Source organism: Cricetulus griseus (assembly GCF_003668045.3).
Source record: "Cricetulus griseus strain 17A/GY chromosome 1 unlocalized genomic scaffold, alternate assembly CriGri-PICRH-1.0 chr1_1, whole genome shotgun sequence".
Taxonomy (NCBI): Eukaryota; Metazoa; Chordata; class Mammalia; order Rodentia; family Cricetidae; genus Cricetulus; species Cricetulus griseus.
The window spans coordinates 204,701,833-204,715,813 of NW_023276807.1; the positions used below are offsets into that span (position 1 = coordinate 204,701,833).

General features: G+C 46.0%; 1 protein-coding gene and 1 non-coding gene across 3 annotated transcripts; one reads left to right on the forward strand and one right to left on the reverse strand.

Moving 5' to 3' along the window:
* Window positions 1–3,141: 3,141 nt before the first annotated feature.
* Window positions 3,142–3,245, forward strand: LOC113832213. Its single transcript, XR_003479407.1, has one exon. It is a non-coding gene; the product is annotated as a U6 spliceosomal RNA (small nuclear RNA).
* A 5,891-nt stretch (window positions 3,246–9,136) lies between these two features.
* On the reverse strand, window positions 9,137–12,749 carry Otx2 (orthodenticle homeobox 2). 2 transcript variants are annotated; one of them, XM_035453310.1, is made up of 3 exons: window positions 12,653–12,749; window positions 11,526–11,677; window positions 9,137–9,757 (listed from the first exon to the last, which is right to left on the reverse strand). In XM_035453310.1, the coding sequence occupies exons 1-3, from the start codon at window positions 12,747–12,749 to the stop codon at window positions 9,137–9,139; spliced, it is 870 nt and encodes a 289-aa protein (XP_035309201.1). The 2 variants fall into 2 exon arrangements, with proteins under 2 accessions (XP_035309201.1, XP_027242270.1); XM_027386469.2 differs by having other exon boundaries at window positions 11,526–11,701.
* Window positions 12,750–13,981: the final 1,232 nt, after the last annotated feature.

Sequence of the window (13,981 nt, forward strand, 5' to 3'; positions counted from 1 at the left end):
TCTGGATGGTTACGGATCCTGTAGTAAATTTGATAAAGGTAATAAATCTTCTTCCCAGAAAAACCCACACTGCATACATGAACAAAAGCAATATTCCATACAATTGCTTGAAGGAATCTGCTCATTCTAGGAATTCTGTAGACAGGTGTTCCCAAAGGAGCTGAATCACAGGGTAAAACTTTCTGAGAAGGGTATCCAATCAGGTATGAAAAAAAAAAAATCTTTTGCTGTGTGGTGGTGATGCATGCCTTTAATCCCAGTACTCAAGAGGCAGAGGCAAGCAGATCTCTGTGAGTTCAAGGCCAGCTTGGTCTACAAGGCAAGTTCCAGGATAGCCAAGGCTACACAGAGAAACCCTGTGTTGAAGAAAATGAAAAAAGCAAAAACAAAAACAAAACCTTTTTTACTCTTATTTTAGTGTGTGTGTTTGTGCGTGTGTGTGTGTGTGTGTGTGTGTGTGTGTGTGTGTGTGTGTGTGTATACACTCGCCAGAGCATACTTGTGGAGGTCAGAGACCAACTTTCAGGAGTCGTGCCTCTCCTTCCACCATGTGATCCTAGAATTGGAATCAGGTCATCAGGCCATAAGCATCTTTACCCATTGAGTCAACTCCCTTGTCCCTTGGGTACCTTTTATTAAAAGTCTATATTACTTTCCACAAAACTTCATCTATACACACGGAGGGGGAGAGGGGGTGGACAAATGAGGCTATGTGCTCATTTCATTTTATTTTTGAGACAAGTTCTCCCTTTTATGTAGTTCTGGCTGTCTTGGAATTCACTTTATAAACCAGGCTGGCCTCCAAGTCAGAGATTCACCTGCCTCTACCTCACAAGTTCTGGAGTGAAAGGCATGCACCACCATGCCTGGTTTATGTGCCCATTTTAAATGATCAACAATCAGTGGTTTAGGCGACTCAAACTACATGAGAGTGAAAATGTCAATGCCTGTTTGTGCCACCTTCCCACTCCTCCTCTGTCTCTGAGTCAGAGGAACCTAGCCCAGGGACAAGTTCAAGACTACATAAAATCCATGCTTTATTAAAAGGTTAGTAGCTGATAGATGAGTACTTTATCCAACAGATGAGCCTTCTAAAGCTTCAAATGGTCAGCTTAGACTAGAATTCAAAAAAGAAATCAATTTTAAGAAACAGAACAGCTTAGTATTTTTCCCTGGTGTAAGAAGGGACTTTGAAAGCCCATCCCACGTGAAGGGATGCACTCTCGGCCTGGACACATCTGGGAGGGCCCAGGATGATGTAGTGAACTTTGGGGAGCCCCCGTCAAGGGCCCTACCCTGCCTGGGGAGTGGAAGGTGGATGGGGTGGGGGGAGGTGAGAGGGGAGGTGGGGGGGAAGGGTAGGAGGGAAGGGGGAGGAGGAGAGGGAGAGGGAGGAGGGATTGACTTGTGAAGCAAGCTTGTTCCTAATTTGAACTAATAAAAAAAACAAGAAAAAAAAAAGAGAGAAAGAAACAGAAGAACTGTTGAACAATACATTTCAATTATAGGCTGGCAATAACTTAAGACCAGTTTTTTTTTTATTTTATTCATTTTTATTTAATGTTCATTGGTGCTTTGCCTGCATTTATTTCTGTGTGAAGGTGTCAGGTCCCCTGGAACTGGAGTTGTGAACGGTTATGTGGATGCTGGGAATTGAACCTGAGTCCAACTGGAAGAGCAACCAGCGCTCTTAACCACTGAGCCATCTCTCCAGCCCCTAGACTTCACTTTTAAAACATCTTTGTTTTTTCTTATTTTTTCTGGCAGTACTAGGAATTGAACCTAGGACTTCATGGATGCAAGACAAATGTTCTAAAACTGAGCTATAGCCTCAGCTGAAATGTTTTTATAAATACAAACACCTCACATATCACATTGTTGCCCAAACATGTCCCTCCCCTCCCATATTAAAATTTTCCTACTACTAAGCAATAAATTGTATTGGAACTCTGAAACCAAAAAGAATTCAAAGGTGACCAAACGTACTTGGATTATCAGTTGGAGAAGCAACGGGCCAGTGTGTGCACCAGGTGTTGTTCAAACAGTAACTCAAATTTCATTTTAGGTCAATTCGTTAAACCAGCCGTCTAAACGGGCCCTGGCACTGGATATCAAGCCTCTCCATACACCAGCTGGTAAGGCTTCCGAGTTGGAACCGGAAGCCACCTCCAGCCAGCGGAGCCTAGGCCCTGGCTGGACGCACTTCCGCAAGGACTAGGGACGTTGCGGACTGCCTTCCCCCTCCTGGAAACACTGGGTTCGAGGATGCAGGCCCAAGGCAGGCCAGGAGCCCTGAAACCAAACCCAGCTCAACTCCTGCATCTGTTCACTTCAGAGAGCCGAGGGAGGAAGCCTGGCCTTAGCCAGCCGTCCTGGGGCTGTGTTATGGTGTGCGAAGGGTCGGGCCCACGTGGGAGGAAGAGGAGATGGCTGCATCCGACTGTCACCCCCATGCCACCGCCCTCGGATCTCTGGGACTCCGAAGGGCAGCATCTCTGTCGGGTCAGCCCCGCGGGGGAGCTGGTGGCAGCAGCCAGACGGGTTTGGGTAGCCCGAGTTTCGAGGCCCTTTTCTCAGAGAGGTGCCAGTCAGAGACTCGGGTTGGGTGGGTCATACTTTCAGTGTCCCAAGCAACTGGCCATAGAACTTGCCCCTCAGACACTAAAGTATTCTCTCCCTCCCAGCATAAGGTCTCTGCACCTTCCAAATGACCTGAGCATCATTTACTGGGGAAGGGGACATCCCCAGGAGGGTGCAAATGTGGACTTTGCAGCCAGAGGCGACCTGGCTTTCTGTGCTTTGCCCGGGGCTTGCTTGTTGAGTGAAAGGTGTGAGTGGAGCAAAGAAAAGCGGTGCTTTTGCCAAATATTCCCCAAAAGCCCAGGAACCCATTCCCTCGCCATTATGTCTTTGACTCTGTCAGCAGTGTTCAAAGGAGCCCCCCCAGCCCTCTGGAGAGCCCTGGGAGCTCATTTGCAGTCGTTTGGGGACTGGGACACCCACTGCCTGATATACCACACACACACACACACACACACCCCACATACCCCCCCCCCCCAGCCCAGCAAGGGCCTGGAACTTCCAAAACCACAGCTTTTCTGGGGAGAGAGAATACTTTAGTTGTCTAAGACCAGGGAAAGGGTGCTCGCTTTAGTAGCACATTTACTAAAATTGGAACCATTCAGAGATTAGCGTGGCCCGTTTGCAAGGATAACAGGCAAATTCATGAAATGTTCCACATTAAAACAAAAAGACCAGGGAAGGGACAGTGGCTCAGAAGCCGCCTCCTTACCTCTGAAGGTGACCTTATGCACACAGTCAGAACAGTACTCGGTTGTTCAGAGGTTAAATGATGAACACAAGTCCCAGGCTTTGCTGGGAACAATGCCTTTTCTTAAGATCATCGCAAGTTTAAAAAAAAAAAATGTTTTAGCTGTAAGCTGATAATCGAGTAGCTGTGGTCAGACACCATTCCCCAAACTCACTATTCGAGACCATGTTATCACATCACGCCCATTAGGCCCCAGTAATCCTCTATCAACACGTTTTACAGCCATTTGAATGTTAAGGAGATTTTTATTAATGGTTCATGATCCTAAAATGTGACTAGTGGTTCTGGAAACATTTTAATAGCTCTGAGTTTTGTTCTTCTGGTTGTAATGTAGTCTAAGGCTTCTGGAGGTTAAGGTTGTGAGATTGGGACTGGGCCTAAAGGAAGGTGTTCACTGGACCCAAAACTTAGGTCTCTTAAGAATCCACCCTCCTGTTTTGACCTGATAATGTGGGAGCAAAGGCTCACAGACAGTATTTCCCAAGGAGTATTTGTTGGTACCTTCATGAGCTGTCCAAGGTGTGTGTGGTGGGGGTGGTAAGGGAAGTAACCAGTCACCAGATGCCTGCTAGGAATGGACACCTAGTTTTTAAGGAAGTCCTTAGGCTGGAAATGGCCCCCAGGGATATCAAGCAGACTAAAAAACCCTCAATAGGAAAGTCCTTTTCCCATCCTTGCAAGTAAGCGAGTTAAGACTCTGACACTAGAGGGAAGGTGGCAGGGGAGTCTACCTGATTCCAGAATATCCTTTTCCCCTCCTGGAGCCAACACAGGTCAATTCAAACCTTACCAGCTTACCAGTATGTTTGCTATGGGATTCTTTTTTATTCGGCTTGTTTATTTGTTTTCTTCAAAATACTGTTTCCACTAAGAATCAGAGATAAAGGGTGGAGGAGGTTGAGGAATAAAAGTAAGTCCTAGACCCCATGCTGTTAGACTTTCCCTCTAGGAGAAAAACAAATTTTGAAGTTGCCCTTCCCTGATGACGGCATGGCTGCCCTGGCACCCACAGTCGTCTTTGACTAAATGGATTGGACCTGGTAGGGCTCCTTTATTTGAATCTGCTTATTGTTTGTTTGCAGTCAACAGCGGGTTGGTTTTTAAATATAAAACATAGTGCTGGCAGGAGGGGAAGTCTGGCTGCTTCTCTTTAGCATTTGGGAGGGACCTCCTTTGGCTGCGAGTACTGTTGCATAGTAGAGGGCCTTTCAAATGCATTACCTGCTTCCTCCTCTCCAGCCACTTCCTCATACACAAGTTTCTTGCTTCCGTTTCTTTCCAAGTGCTTCCATCAGAAAAACCACCTTTTCCAAATAACGTATACATCCTGCTCAAAATGAGCTTAAAATAATTTTTAAAAACACTACTCCAAATCATGTTACTATTAGCAAGCAATTGGAAAGAGAAGCTCCAAGCAATTCCACACTACGTCTCTCAACACACTGGTCTACTACAGCTTGGCTTGTAATGTTAATTCTGTCTGAGACAAACGCTATAACCCGTGCAGTTACACAGCCAATCCCCCAAAATATCGGGGTAGCTCTCCTTAGGGCTTTTGCTCTCCCCCTTGCAGGAGTACTGTCTTCGGTCTTTTATGCCCCACCAACCCAAGGGCAGAACATAGGGTTTCTGGGAGAATCAGGTTTATCAGAGCAACCTTCGCTGACGCGTGAGGGAGGATTACAAAAGAAAAGCACGGGTGTTTAGAGCCCTGCTCGCAGATCTGAGTATGCAGAGCCGTGACAGAGGAGGAAGGGTTGTCCTTCCTGATGGTTGAAGAGGAAGGCAAAAATTCAGGCACAGGCCATGGACCAATAGAACACCTTTCCGCCCTGTTTTCTGCTTCTATTTGTATGGGATGAGTCGGTTACCTGCCCGGCTTCTTTGTGTTCGTCTTTTGCATGATTAAAACACACCTCTGCATGCAATAGACCCCACCTAACATCAGCATACGGAGTTTGGAGTAAAGCGTTGTCTTAATAACAATACCGAGTTTCTCACCAGGAGTGAGGTTCTCGGCTTCGAACTTGTGTTGTGATGTTGGCCCGTCTGGTGGCTTCTGATTAAATGGAGATCGGCACTTGTGTGAGGCCTCGGCACTGCAGGTTCTGGAAAGGGATAATTTGGCAACCAGGAGACACTCGGGACACCGAAAGGAGCCGCTTCCCCATTCCAGAACTTGCTTCTGACCCTCTGGGCTGCCGCATCGGATCCCAAACCAAAACCAGCCAACGCTGGTGGGGAAATGAAATGCAGCGGGTGGCAGTAAGGGGATGAACGAGGCTGAGGGCCAATGAGCTTCTCTAGCTTCCGACTCAGTACCCGGCTCCCACCAGAGGGCCAGAACTCGGTATATTCATTCACTACCTAAGCACCTGGCTGTCCTTGAAAGTACCCAAGGGCAGGCTCAGCTGGGCGCCCCGGTTCGAGGAGCATCAGGAGGCCTCAAGCTGAGTGACCCGCTTCCCCAAGCTTCCGGGAGCAGCTGTCCCCTCCCTAGCCGCCTGCGGCGCACCCCCCGGAACCCAGCAAAGCCGTGTCCTCCAGACCAGGCTCTTCTCAGCGCTGGCCTCTGGTATGTTTCAGGCCGCCCCGCTGCAGGAAGCTTGCCTCCCAACTCGCTTTACAAACCCAGAAATTGAATTTAGCCCTGAGCTCTGCTGGGATCTCTGGAAGGTCCCAACGACACCCACCCTCACTTCGGGCTCAGTGGCTACGGGCGTGGCCGCGCTTCCCCTAGCCCTGGCCACGATGCCTCCAGGTCAGGGGACAGACAGGGCGAAAGGACCCTAGACCTTGAGGGAGCACCACGAAATAGAAAGAGCCACCTGGCTAGGCCAGATCCTGCATCTCTACTGGCAGGGTCGAGTGAAGCCCAGGAGCCGCCGCCTGCACCACCGCCTGCGGCCTCCGCCCCAACTCCCGATCCCGGGGCCCAGCTGGGACGATTTTCCTAGCAAGTTACAGCTGCTAGGAAGGGCAGCCCTGAAGAGGGTCTGAGGCCTTTCGTGGGCTGCCTCGACCAACCAGCTCTTTCTCGAAATTGCCTCCTGCCTCCGCAGCTGTTCTTTCTGGATATTTGAGTGGAGAGGTGGCTAGGTACGGGCACACAGAAGAGGTGAGATTAGCTGGAACCTGGAGGAGTTGAGGAAACTGACCATTTTCTAAACCTGGAGGTTTCAAGAGCCGGAATTTAATTGGTTTGATTGAATTGCTTTTATCTATGAAGGGAACGCTCCCTAGGTGAAATCCAAAGGGCCAGGCATCTTTATAGAAATGATAAAGGTTTGGTGTAAAGCCAATCTGTCCCCACACCTCACCTCTGCCCTCCCAAAGAAGATTATATTGCCGGCTCACTTCTGGCTAAACGACTCCCAGATTCATTTAGAGACCAGTCATTTCAGTACCAAATATCAGGCAGTATGGGACGTATTAACTTCATTAAATCCAGTTTGATTAGGAGTGGCGATCAGAACTCTGGATGTCTTTAAGCCAATGTTAGCTTCCCACCCACTCCACTTTGCCTTTGATGATGGGAAATCCTTTCTACTTTGGGTATCCATTCAAAAAGCAATTGAAACTGTGGTCTCAGTTAAACGAAGCTGTGCAAAAGTGATGAAAAACATTGGTCTTAAGAGACCTCCTCTAACTTCGTTTTCAGACCCTGAAGAAACTAAGTCATTTTCTGAGTAGCCCTAAGCTTGTCAGATACTCTTGTTTTTAAAGTACCCACCCTGTCCTTGCTAAGGTTTCCTGAAAATCAAAGGCAGTGTGAGAAACAGGTTATTTAGGAGTTACTTAACTATTGCATGAAAAAACATGCAGGATAAAAAAAAAAAAAAAAAAAAAAAACCTAGACCTGGGAAAAGGTAAAGACCATGGGGCCCCTAGGTCACTTCAGGGAAGACCACAGATGAATCAGCTCCAGGTCCAGGAGGATCCAGCCATCCAGCTCTGTGCTTGGTGATGGCTGTAAAGCATTGAGTTTTATTTAGCAGTGAAACAACTTTACTCATTAGAAGACAAAATGGTTGCAACTGCTAATCTTCATTTACAGAGTTACAATCAAGAGTCATTGAATTTGGTCAAACTTAAGGACATACGAAGTTTAAGATGAAATTAAATAATTTTTACCTGAAGAACACCACAATCACTGGCCATTTGTCTTTTCTATAAGTCCTACAACCAAAAGAGGCTCTCTCCTTTCCCCAACACACACACACCACAAAGCACTCACTGACCAGGATGCCTTATGTTCAACTACTGAAATTATAGGTTTTTAAAGTTTTCTGAAACTCTTTGTTCAGAAATCATTTCTGCCTGAATTGCTTTCAGATTCTGATTACACTCCCTCTGGTGTTTACCTCAGCGTCTTCTTTTTAAGAAAAAAAAAAAAATGCCCTTAGAGAACTGAAACAAATTCTTGCCATTCTTATTTTTTGAAATACTCATTTTTACACACACACACACACACACACACACACACACACACACACACCTGATCTATCTATAAAAACATACTAACAAAGTGCCTAACAAGTGATTCAGGGTTGAGCAGGGGAGGAAAGGGCGCTAATGGCTGACTGGGAGATGTAACTCACTTTGGAGCAATCCTGAGGGAAGTCACAGAACTCTACAAATCACTGTCCTTCATAGATCAGCAAAAGAAAGGGTAAAAACGTAAGGAATAAAATCACTAATTTCTTCCCTTCCTCACAATAAACATGTTGGGAAAGTAGGCTGAATATAGGCTTCCCATTCACAAGTAATGGTATAAAATTAAACTAGATCCAGTGTTGTGCTAGAACCGTTTTAATATAATTATACATATCTGCCAAATCCAGGAAGAAAGGGTTTATGCATATATAACTTCCAGTTAACATCTGCAAGCATAAATGACAATGATCTCAGTTTTAAGATTCACCAGGGTCAGAGCAGCGATCATCGGCTTTCCATTGCCAGGCTTACCACTGAGAAATTACTGATGAGTCAGGGTCCTTTTGCTGCTTCTCCATCCTTGACCAGAGACGGCAGGGCAACTAACTCACCTCCAGCCAAAGTTAATCTTTCCACATCAGTATTCAGTTGCTCTGAATTTTGTTTATAATTATAACCTATTTAATCACAGAAGAACCCCTGCGTAGGTGGAGTTCAAGGTTGCATACAATAACAGGAGATCACAGTTTTGAAGTCTAGCACAGATTAAAAACCACAGATGTACCATTTATATAAGACACACACTGATTGTCTCTTAAACTACATATTGACTCCTTATGAACATTATTTTTTTTTAAATAAAGTAGTGCATCTAGGACAATCAGTCGCACAATTCACACAGCCCTGAAAAGTTTTTCAGTGCCAACTACCAGTTGGTCATGAAACGTGAATGAGCTTGGGGCACTGTCCATTCCTAAGATTCAACCAAGGATTGGCTAAAACACCGGATCACCTCTGCTTCGAAGGGTTTGACCTTCCCTCTCAACCTAGTTTTGTTTGATCTTTATTTTGAGTGGTGTTTGGTTGCATGTGACTAGAATATTTGATCAATCATTTGCAAATCAGAAAACCAATGATCTAGAACTATGATGGAATCTTAAGATTGGTTTGTCCATTTCAGGTTGCTGGTTGGCAGGCCCCTCTAAGGCCTTTCATTTTTCCTTCTATGCCTCTTGGGAACTTTGATCAGAGGACTGAGCATCACCCTGCCTAACTCTTTTAACCAATACCTGGCTAAAACTGGAATGTCCATCCCAGCATATTTAAAAATCACCCACAAAAAAAAAAAAAAATAGGTTCTACAGGTCTTCACAAAACCTGGAATTTCCATGAGGATGTCTGATCTTTATAATCCAAGCAGTCAGCATTGAAGTTAAGCTTCCAGGAGGCAGTTTGGTCCTTATAATCCAAGCAATCAGTGGTTGAGTTAAAACCCAAGCTTGAAGCTCCATATCCCTGGGTGGAAAGAGAAGCTGGGGACTGATTGAGATGGCTGGTAACTGCATTGGTACCCATGGGACTGAGTGTGGCCCCCGGTCCAGGAAGCTGGTGATGCATAGGGGTCAAATAAGATCCACAGTCCATGCCCCCAAAGTAGGAAGTTGAGCCAGCATATCCTTGACTATAACCTGAAGCCTGAGTATAGGTCATAGGATAGGACCTCTGCATGCAGGAGGAGGAGGTGGACAAGGGATCTGACAGTGGGGAGATGGAAGCTGGGCTCCAGATAGACACAGGAGCACTGCTGCTGGCAATGGTTGGGACTGAGGTACTAGAGGGGGGAGTGAACTGGCCACTTGTTCCACTCTCTGAACTCACTTCCCGAGCTGGAGAGGTCTTCTTTTTGGCAGGTCTCACTTTATTTTGACCTCCATTCTGTTGTTGCTGCTGTTGTTGGCGGCATTTAGCTCTTCTGTTCTTAAACCATACCTTGAAAGGGAAAAAAAACTTTTTTTAATGTGGTCAAAATAACTCCTTAAGGGCAAGAGTGGTCCCAGATTGCATAGCCAAATGATCAGACAATGTCCTTTGCTGCTAGAGACTGCTAACAAGGCTCTTCCACCTGCATCTCCACACCTTACATATAGTTCATGACAAGAAAATGTAAGATAATCACACTAATTATAAGCTAAAGTTTCTCTGCCTTGCTCTCCCATGTTATCTCTCCTACATACAGAATCCTCACCATATTTTGGAATGACCTCAAAATAGACCATGTACATGTCTTTTAGAAAGTATTCTGCTGCTGCATGCCACCAAGAGCAGACTGAGTTCAAACAGTGCACATTGCACTGTCTAGGAAGTAACAACTAATACTGAGGCTGGTTCCACGACCTAACATTTTGTCTCTTCCAGACTCATAAAAGAAATCTCCAAGAAGACACGCTCCTGTGGAGAGGAGATCTGAGCCAGGGTCTGCTGAAAGATTCTTTGTAGTAAATGAAATAGCTTGTGTGGCTTCTGCTTCAAGCTTAAAGGCAGACCTCAATGCCAGTCTTCAAGACTCAAGTTTGTGCCTTCAGAGTAATGTATGGCATATTGTTCACTATACTGGTTCACTGATTTGCTAACAAAACAAAACAAAAAACAAAATTCTGCCTGCCACTTTGAAAATTCTCTTTAGCAGCCTTGTACATCCTCCGCAATGCAACAACTTAGGATAGAAACTACTGGCATTTGTCTTAGCTACAGTTCATTTTTTGGAGAGGATGGGGCAGACATGTCTCCTCATACAGCTAGTTGTCCTGGAACTTACTCTGTAGACCAGCCTGCCTCTGTCACCCTAGTGCTGGGATTAAAAGTGTGACATTGACTACAGGTCATTGACTATTTGGATGCTGTAACTGTAATGCCCCCAAGGCCAAGCTCAGCACCACTGATATCCTAAGCCATTTTGTTTACAATGAGGGCTTTAGGTCAAGAATTACAAGTGCCAAAACTTTTTCCAACCAAATGCTTAAACTTTTTCCAACCAGCTTTGAAAAATCCTGTTTTCTGCTTTGTAGTTCACAGTGACGTCTGGCACTTTCAAAAACATGTCCTGCCCAAAGGAAAGTGTCATATACGTATAGATGAGGTGCCAAACACCAACTCCACATGGGGTTTGCTCTACAGTCAAGAGGTAGCTGATTTTTTCTTCCCTTCAGGGTAAAAAATGTGGGAGAAACTAGAGCAAGAAAGGGGGTATCTTCACAGATATTAAGAATAAAAAATTTTGTCTGTTAAATAACAGCTAGGAAACTGTGTCCTCAATAAGTCACACACACAGTATCAACTTATTTGGTAAAAGCACTCTTTCTGACTGTCATCAAAGCAGGTATGGCCTGGAGAAAGTTACTCGCTCTATCTCTTCATGTACTTAAAAAGAAAAAAGACTGTCCCGGTTTCCCATTCACGAACATGATGGCCACACAAGGACCATGTGACTGACTATCCTTGAACTTTGCCCTCGACTGGATATCTCCAACTGCAGGGACTCTGAGATCCAAAGTCTCTATCTAGTACTTTTGTGTCTGCAGCTGAATTGCTGCTCTAACCTTGCAACCAGGCCAGAAGGCCCTGGTTCACTGGATTAAGAGGGGCAGAGAGCAAATGGAGAATGGTTCACTGGCTCCTGAATGTTTAGAATTTCAAGCTCCTCTTTGGCTCAAGAGCTGTATACACCAAACTTCAGAGAGGACGTGTCTACATGTCCTACCTGTACCCTGGACTCGGGCAAATTGATTTTCAGCGCCACCTCCTCCCGCATGAAGATGTCTGGGTAACGAGTCTTGGCAAACAGAGCTTCCAAAACGTCCAGTTGTGCCCTGGTGAACGTAGTCCTCTCCCGCCGTTGTTTCCGGGGGGTGGCTGCAGGACAAGAAGCCCAGGGCCCTTTAGGGTGGGGGAGCAGTTTCTCAGTCACGGGACTTTTGCCTCGGTGCACGACTCCCCAACCTCCCACCGCTGAGGATCCCCACCCCCTCCAGAGCAGGACACACAGAGCAGGACACACAGTGTCGTGTCCCCGCAGTGCAGTATCCCCCGCCTCCCATTGCAAGTGTCCCCTTGAACTACAGAGCACCACTGGAGAGCTAACAAAATAAACCGAGTAAAGACAATTCCCACCCTCATGCCCAATTCTGGAAACAAACAAGAAACAACCGACAGACCACACTGCCAACAGAAAAGGCTGTCTGGTAAAGTTAGAGGCTATGCAAGGACCAGAGGCTAGAAATGACTGGGCGAACGTGGAGCCAGTTCCCACGGTATTTTAACACTGCAAGGACCTTTGTTCTTGCATCTTTAAAATACAACAATAGTTCAGACTTTTATGAGTATTTGGTGCCGGGTGGGGAGGAAAGGTGCCTAGCATCTGGAGGGAAGCCACACCTCCAAGGATTAAAGGAGGGGGCCTGGAGGCACCAGAAACCCCTGGCAAATCTGAAGAACTATAGGGTACAGTAGGGAAGAAAACTTGATCACTCTTAGGGTGGTACTAGTTAGAAACTGGGCGTGGAGACTAGGCAAAAGCATATTCAAGTGACAAGGTCAACAACCTTTCACGACCCTGCCCAATGAGTGTCCCCCAAGCCTCTCTAATTTAAGAATGAAGCGGTGTGACTTTCTGTGACTGCTGCAAACCCCAGACTCGTCTCTTCCCAGCTTCTTGTTCCCTCTTGGGTCAGTAAATGCCCAGTGGCTCTCGGCTGCTTCGTGACAAGCAAAACGCAGTGGGGACCCTGTCTGGAGCTTGAGTGAGGGCAGTGAACCCTCCAACCTCCGAGCTCCTGAGGGGTGAGCGTGGTGGTGAAGGGCGTTGAGAATGCCGTGTAACTCACTTACCCGGGTAGCCCACGGAGGGATGCAGCAAGTCCATACCCGAGGTGGTCAGACTCAGCCCATTGACTGCGTAAGGCGGTTGCTTTAGATAAGACATCATGCTAAGGTTGTTTGGAGGCGCAAAGTCGGCCCAAATTGGGGGAACCCAGCCGGACGGTCGCGATTCGCCTGGAGTGGACAGGGTCAGTGTCCTTGGTGGGTGGGTTTGGAGTGATGGAACTAGGGGCAAAGCAAACAAACAGAGATGCTGGTTTACTGCTTCTGAGGGAGCAGCTTCCTCCACGTTCCATCACTAACTAAAGAGAGCCAGGGTGACGCTAGACACAGGCTTTTAAAGGACTTGCAGATGCGCCCCCCGCCGTCCCCTCAACCCCCAGCAGCTCCAAAACTAGAGGGGATGGAGCGAGACCAGATAAACCTGTCTTCCCCACCCCCACCCCAAACTTAACAAAAAAAAAAAAAAAAAAAAAAAGACCCGAGGAAAGCAATTACAATCTGCCTTCCCCAAGAACAAAACCCCACGCCTCCAAATGCACACATTACATTCCTAGCCCAACATTTGCATAGGACTCATTGGCTGGCACTAGCTAATTGTCTCAAACAAAACTTGATTGGGGCCATTTGCAGAGACAAAGAACTCTTTGGCTAAATAAATAATGCTGATAACAAAGCCCATTGGTGAGAAACAAAGAAACAATTCAAGAAATCTACCTCTTCCCAGACTGTTGCCTTTCCCTGGCAGAGATTTTAATTATCTTAGCTTTTTTTTTTTTATTACAACTTTCAACTGCTGTGAAACTAAAATGTAAATGTATTTAACATTTAAAATACCAACTTAACATTTAAAATACCAACTTGCTGAACAACAAACTTGAGAAAACTGCCCAACCGCTATTATTCCACATTTGAAGTCATTTCCAGTAATCATTTTCACCTAATTAGTAGTCTGGATAATTAGATTTCGAGGTAAGTAACAGATTTATTAGGGTTTTGTAGGACCTTGATTATATGTGTCTAAAGAACTATAGCTAAACAAACAAGTATTTAACTTTTAAGCGACACCCATCAAATATTTAATTTAAACATACTGCAAAAAAAAAGTCTTAAAGATTAGCACAGGGCTTGCCAGAAATGTTGAAATAAAGTTAGAATCCCACCAATCAGAAAAAAAAGTTGGCACCCACATTTTGCAAGTGGGAAGCGCATTGGCAGAGCAAGCTGCTTCCATGTTGATTTGATGGGGCTGCAGATCCTGGGGGAGGCAGATTTTGGGGATTTGGGGTTCTCAGAGGCGGCCCCCTCTGATTCCTGCTAACTGGAGCTGTCTTCCCC

Coding starts and splice junctions, on each gene's coding strand:
- Otx2 (XM_027386469.2), bottom strand. CDS start 12,749: ATGATGTCTTATCTAAAGCAACCGCCTTACGCAGTCAATGGGCTGAGT. Junction 11,702..12,652: donor TCCCTCCGTGGGCTACCCGG/GTAAGTGAGTTA, acceptor CCCACCCTAAAG/GGCCCTGGGCTTCTTGTCCT. Junction 9,758..11,525: donor TGCCCGAGTCCAGGGTACAG/GTAGGACATGTA, acceptor TTCCCTTTCAAG/GTATGGTTTAAGAACAGAAG.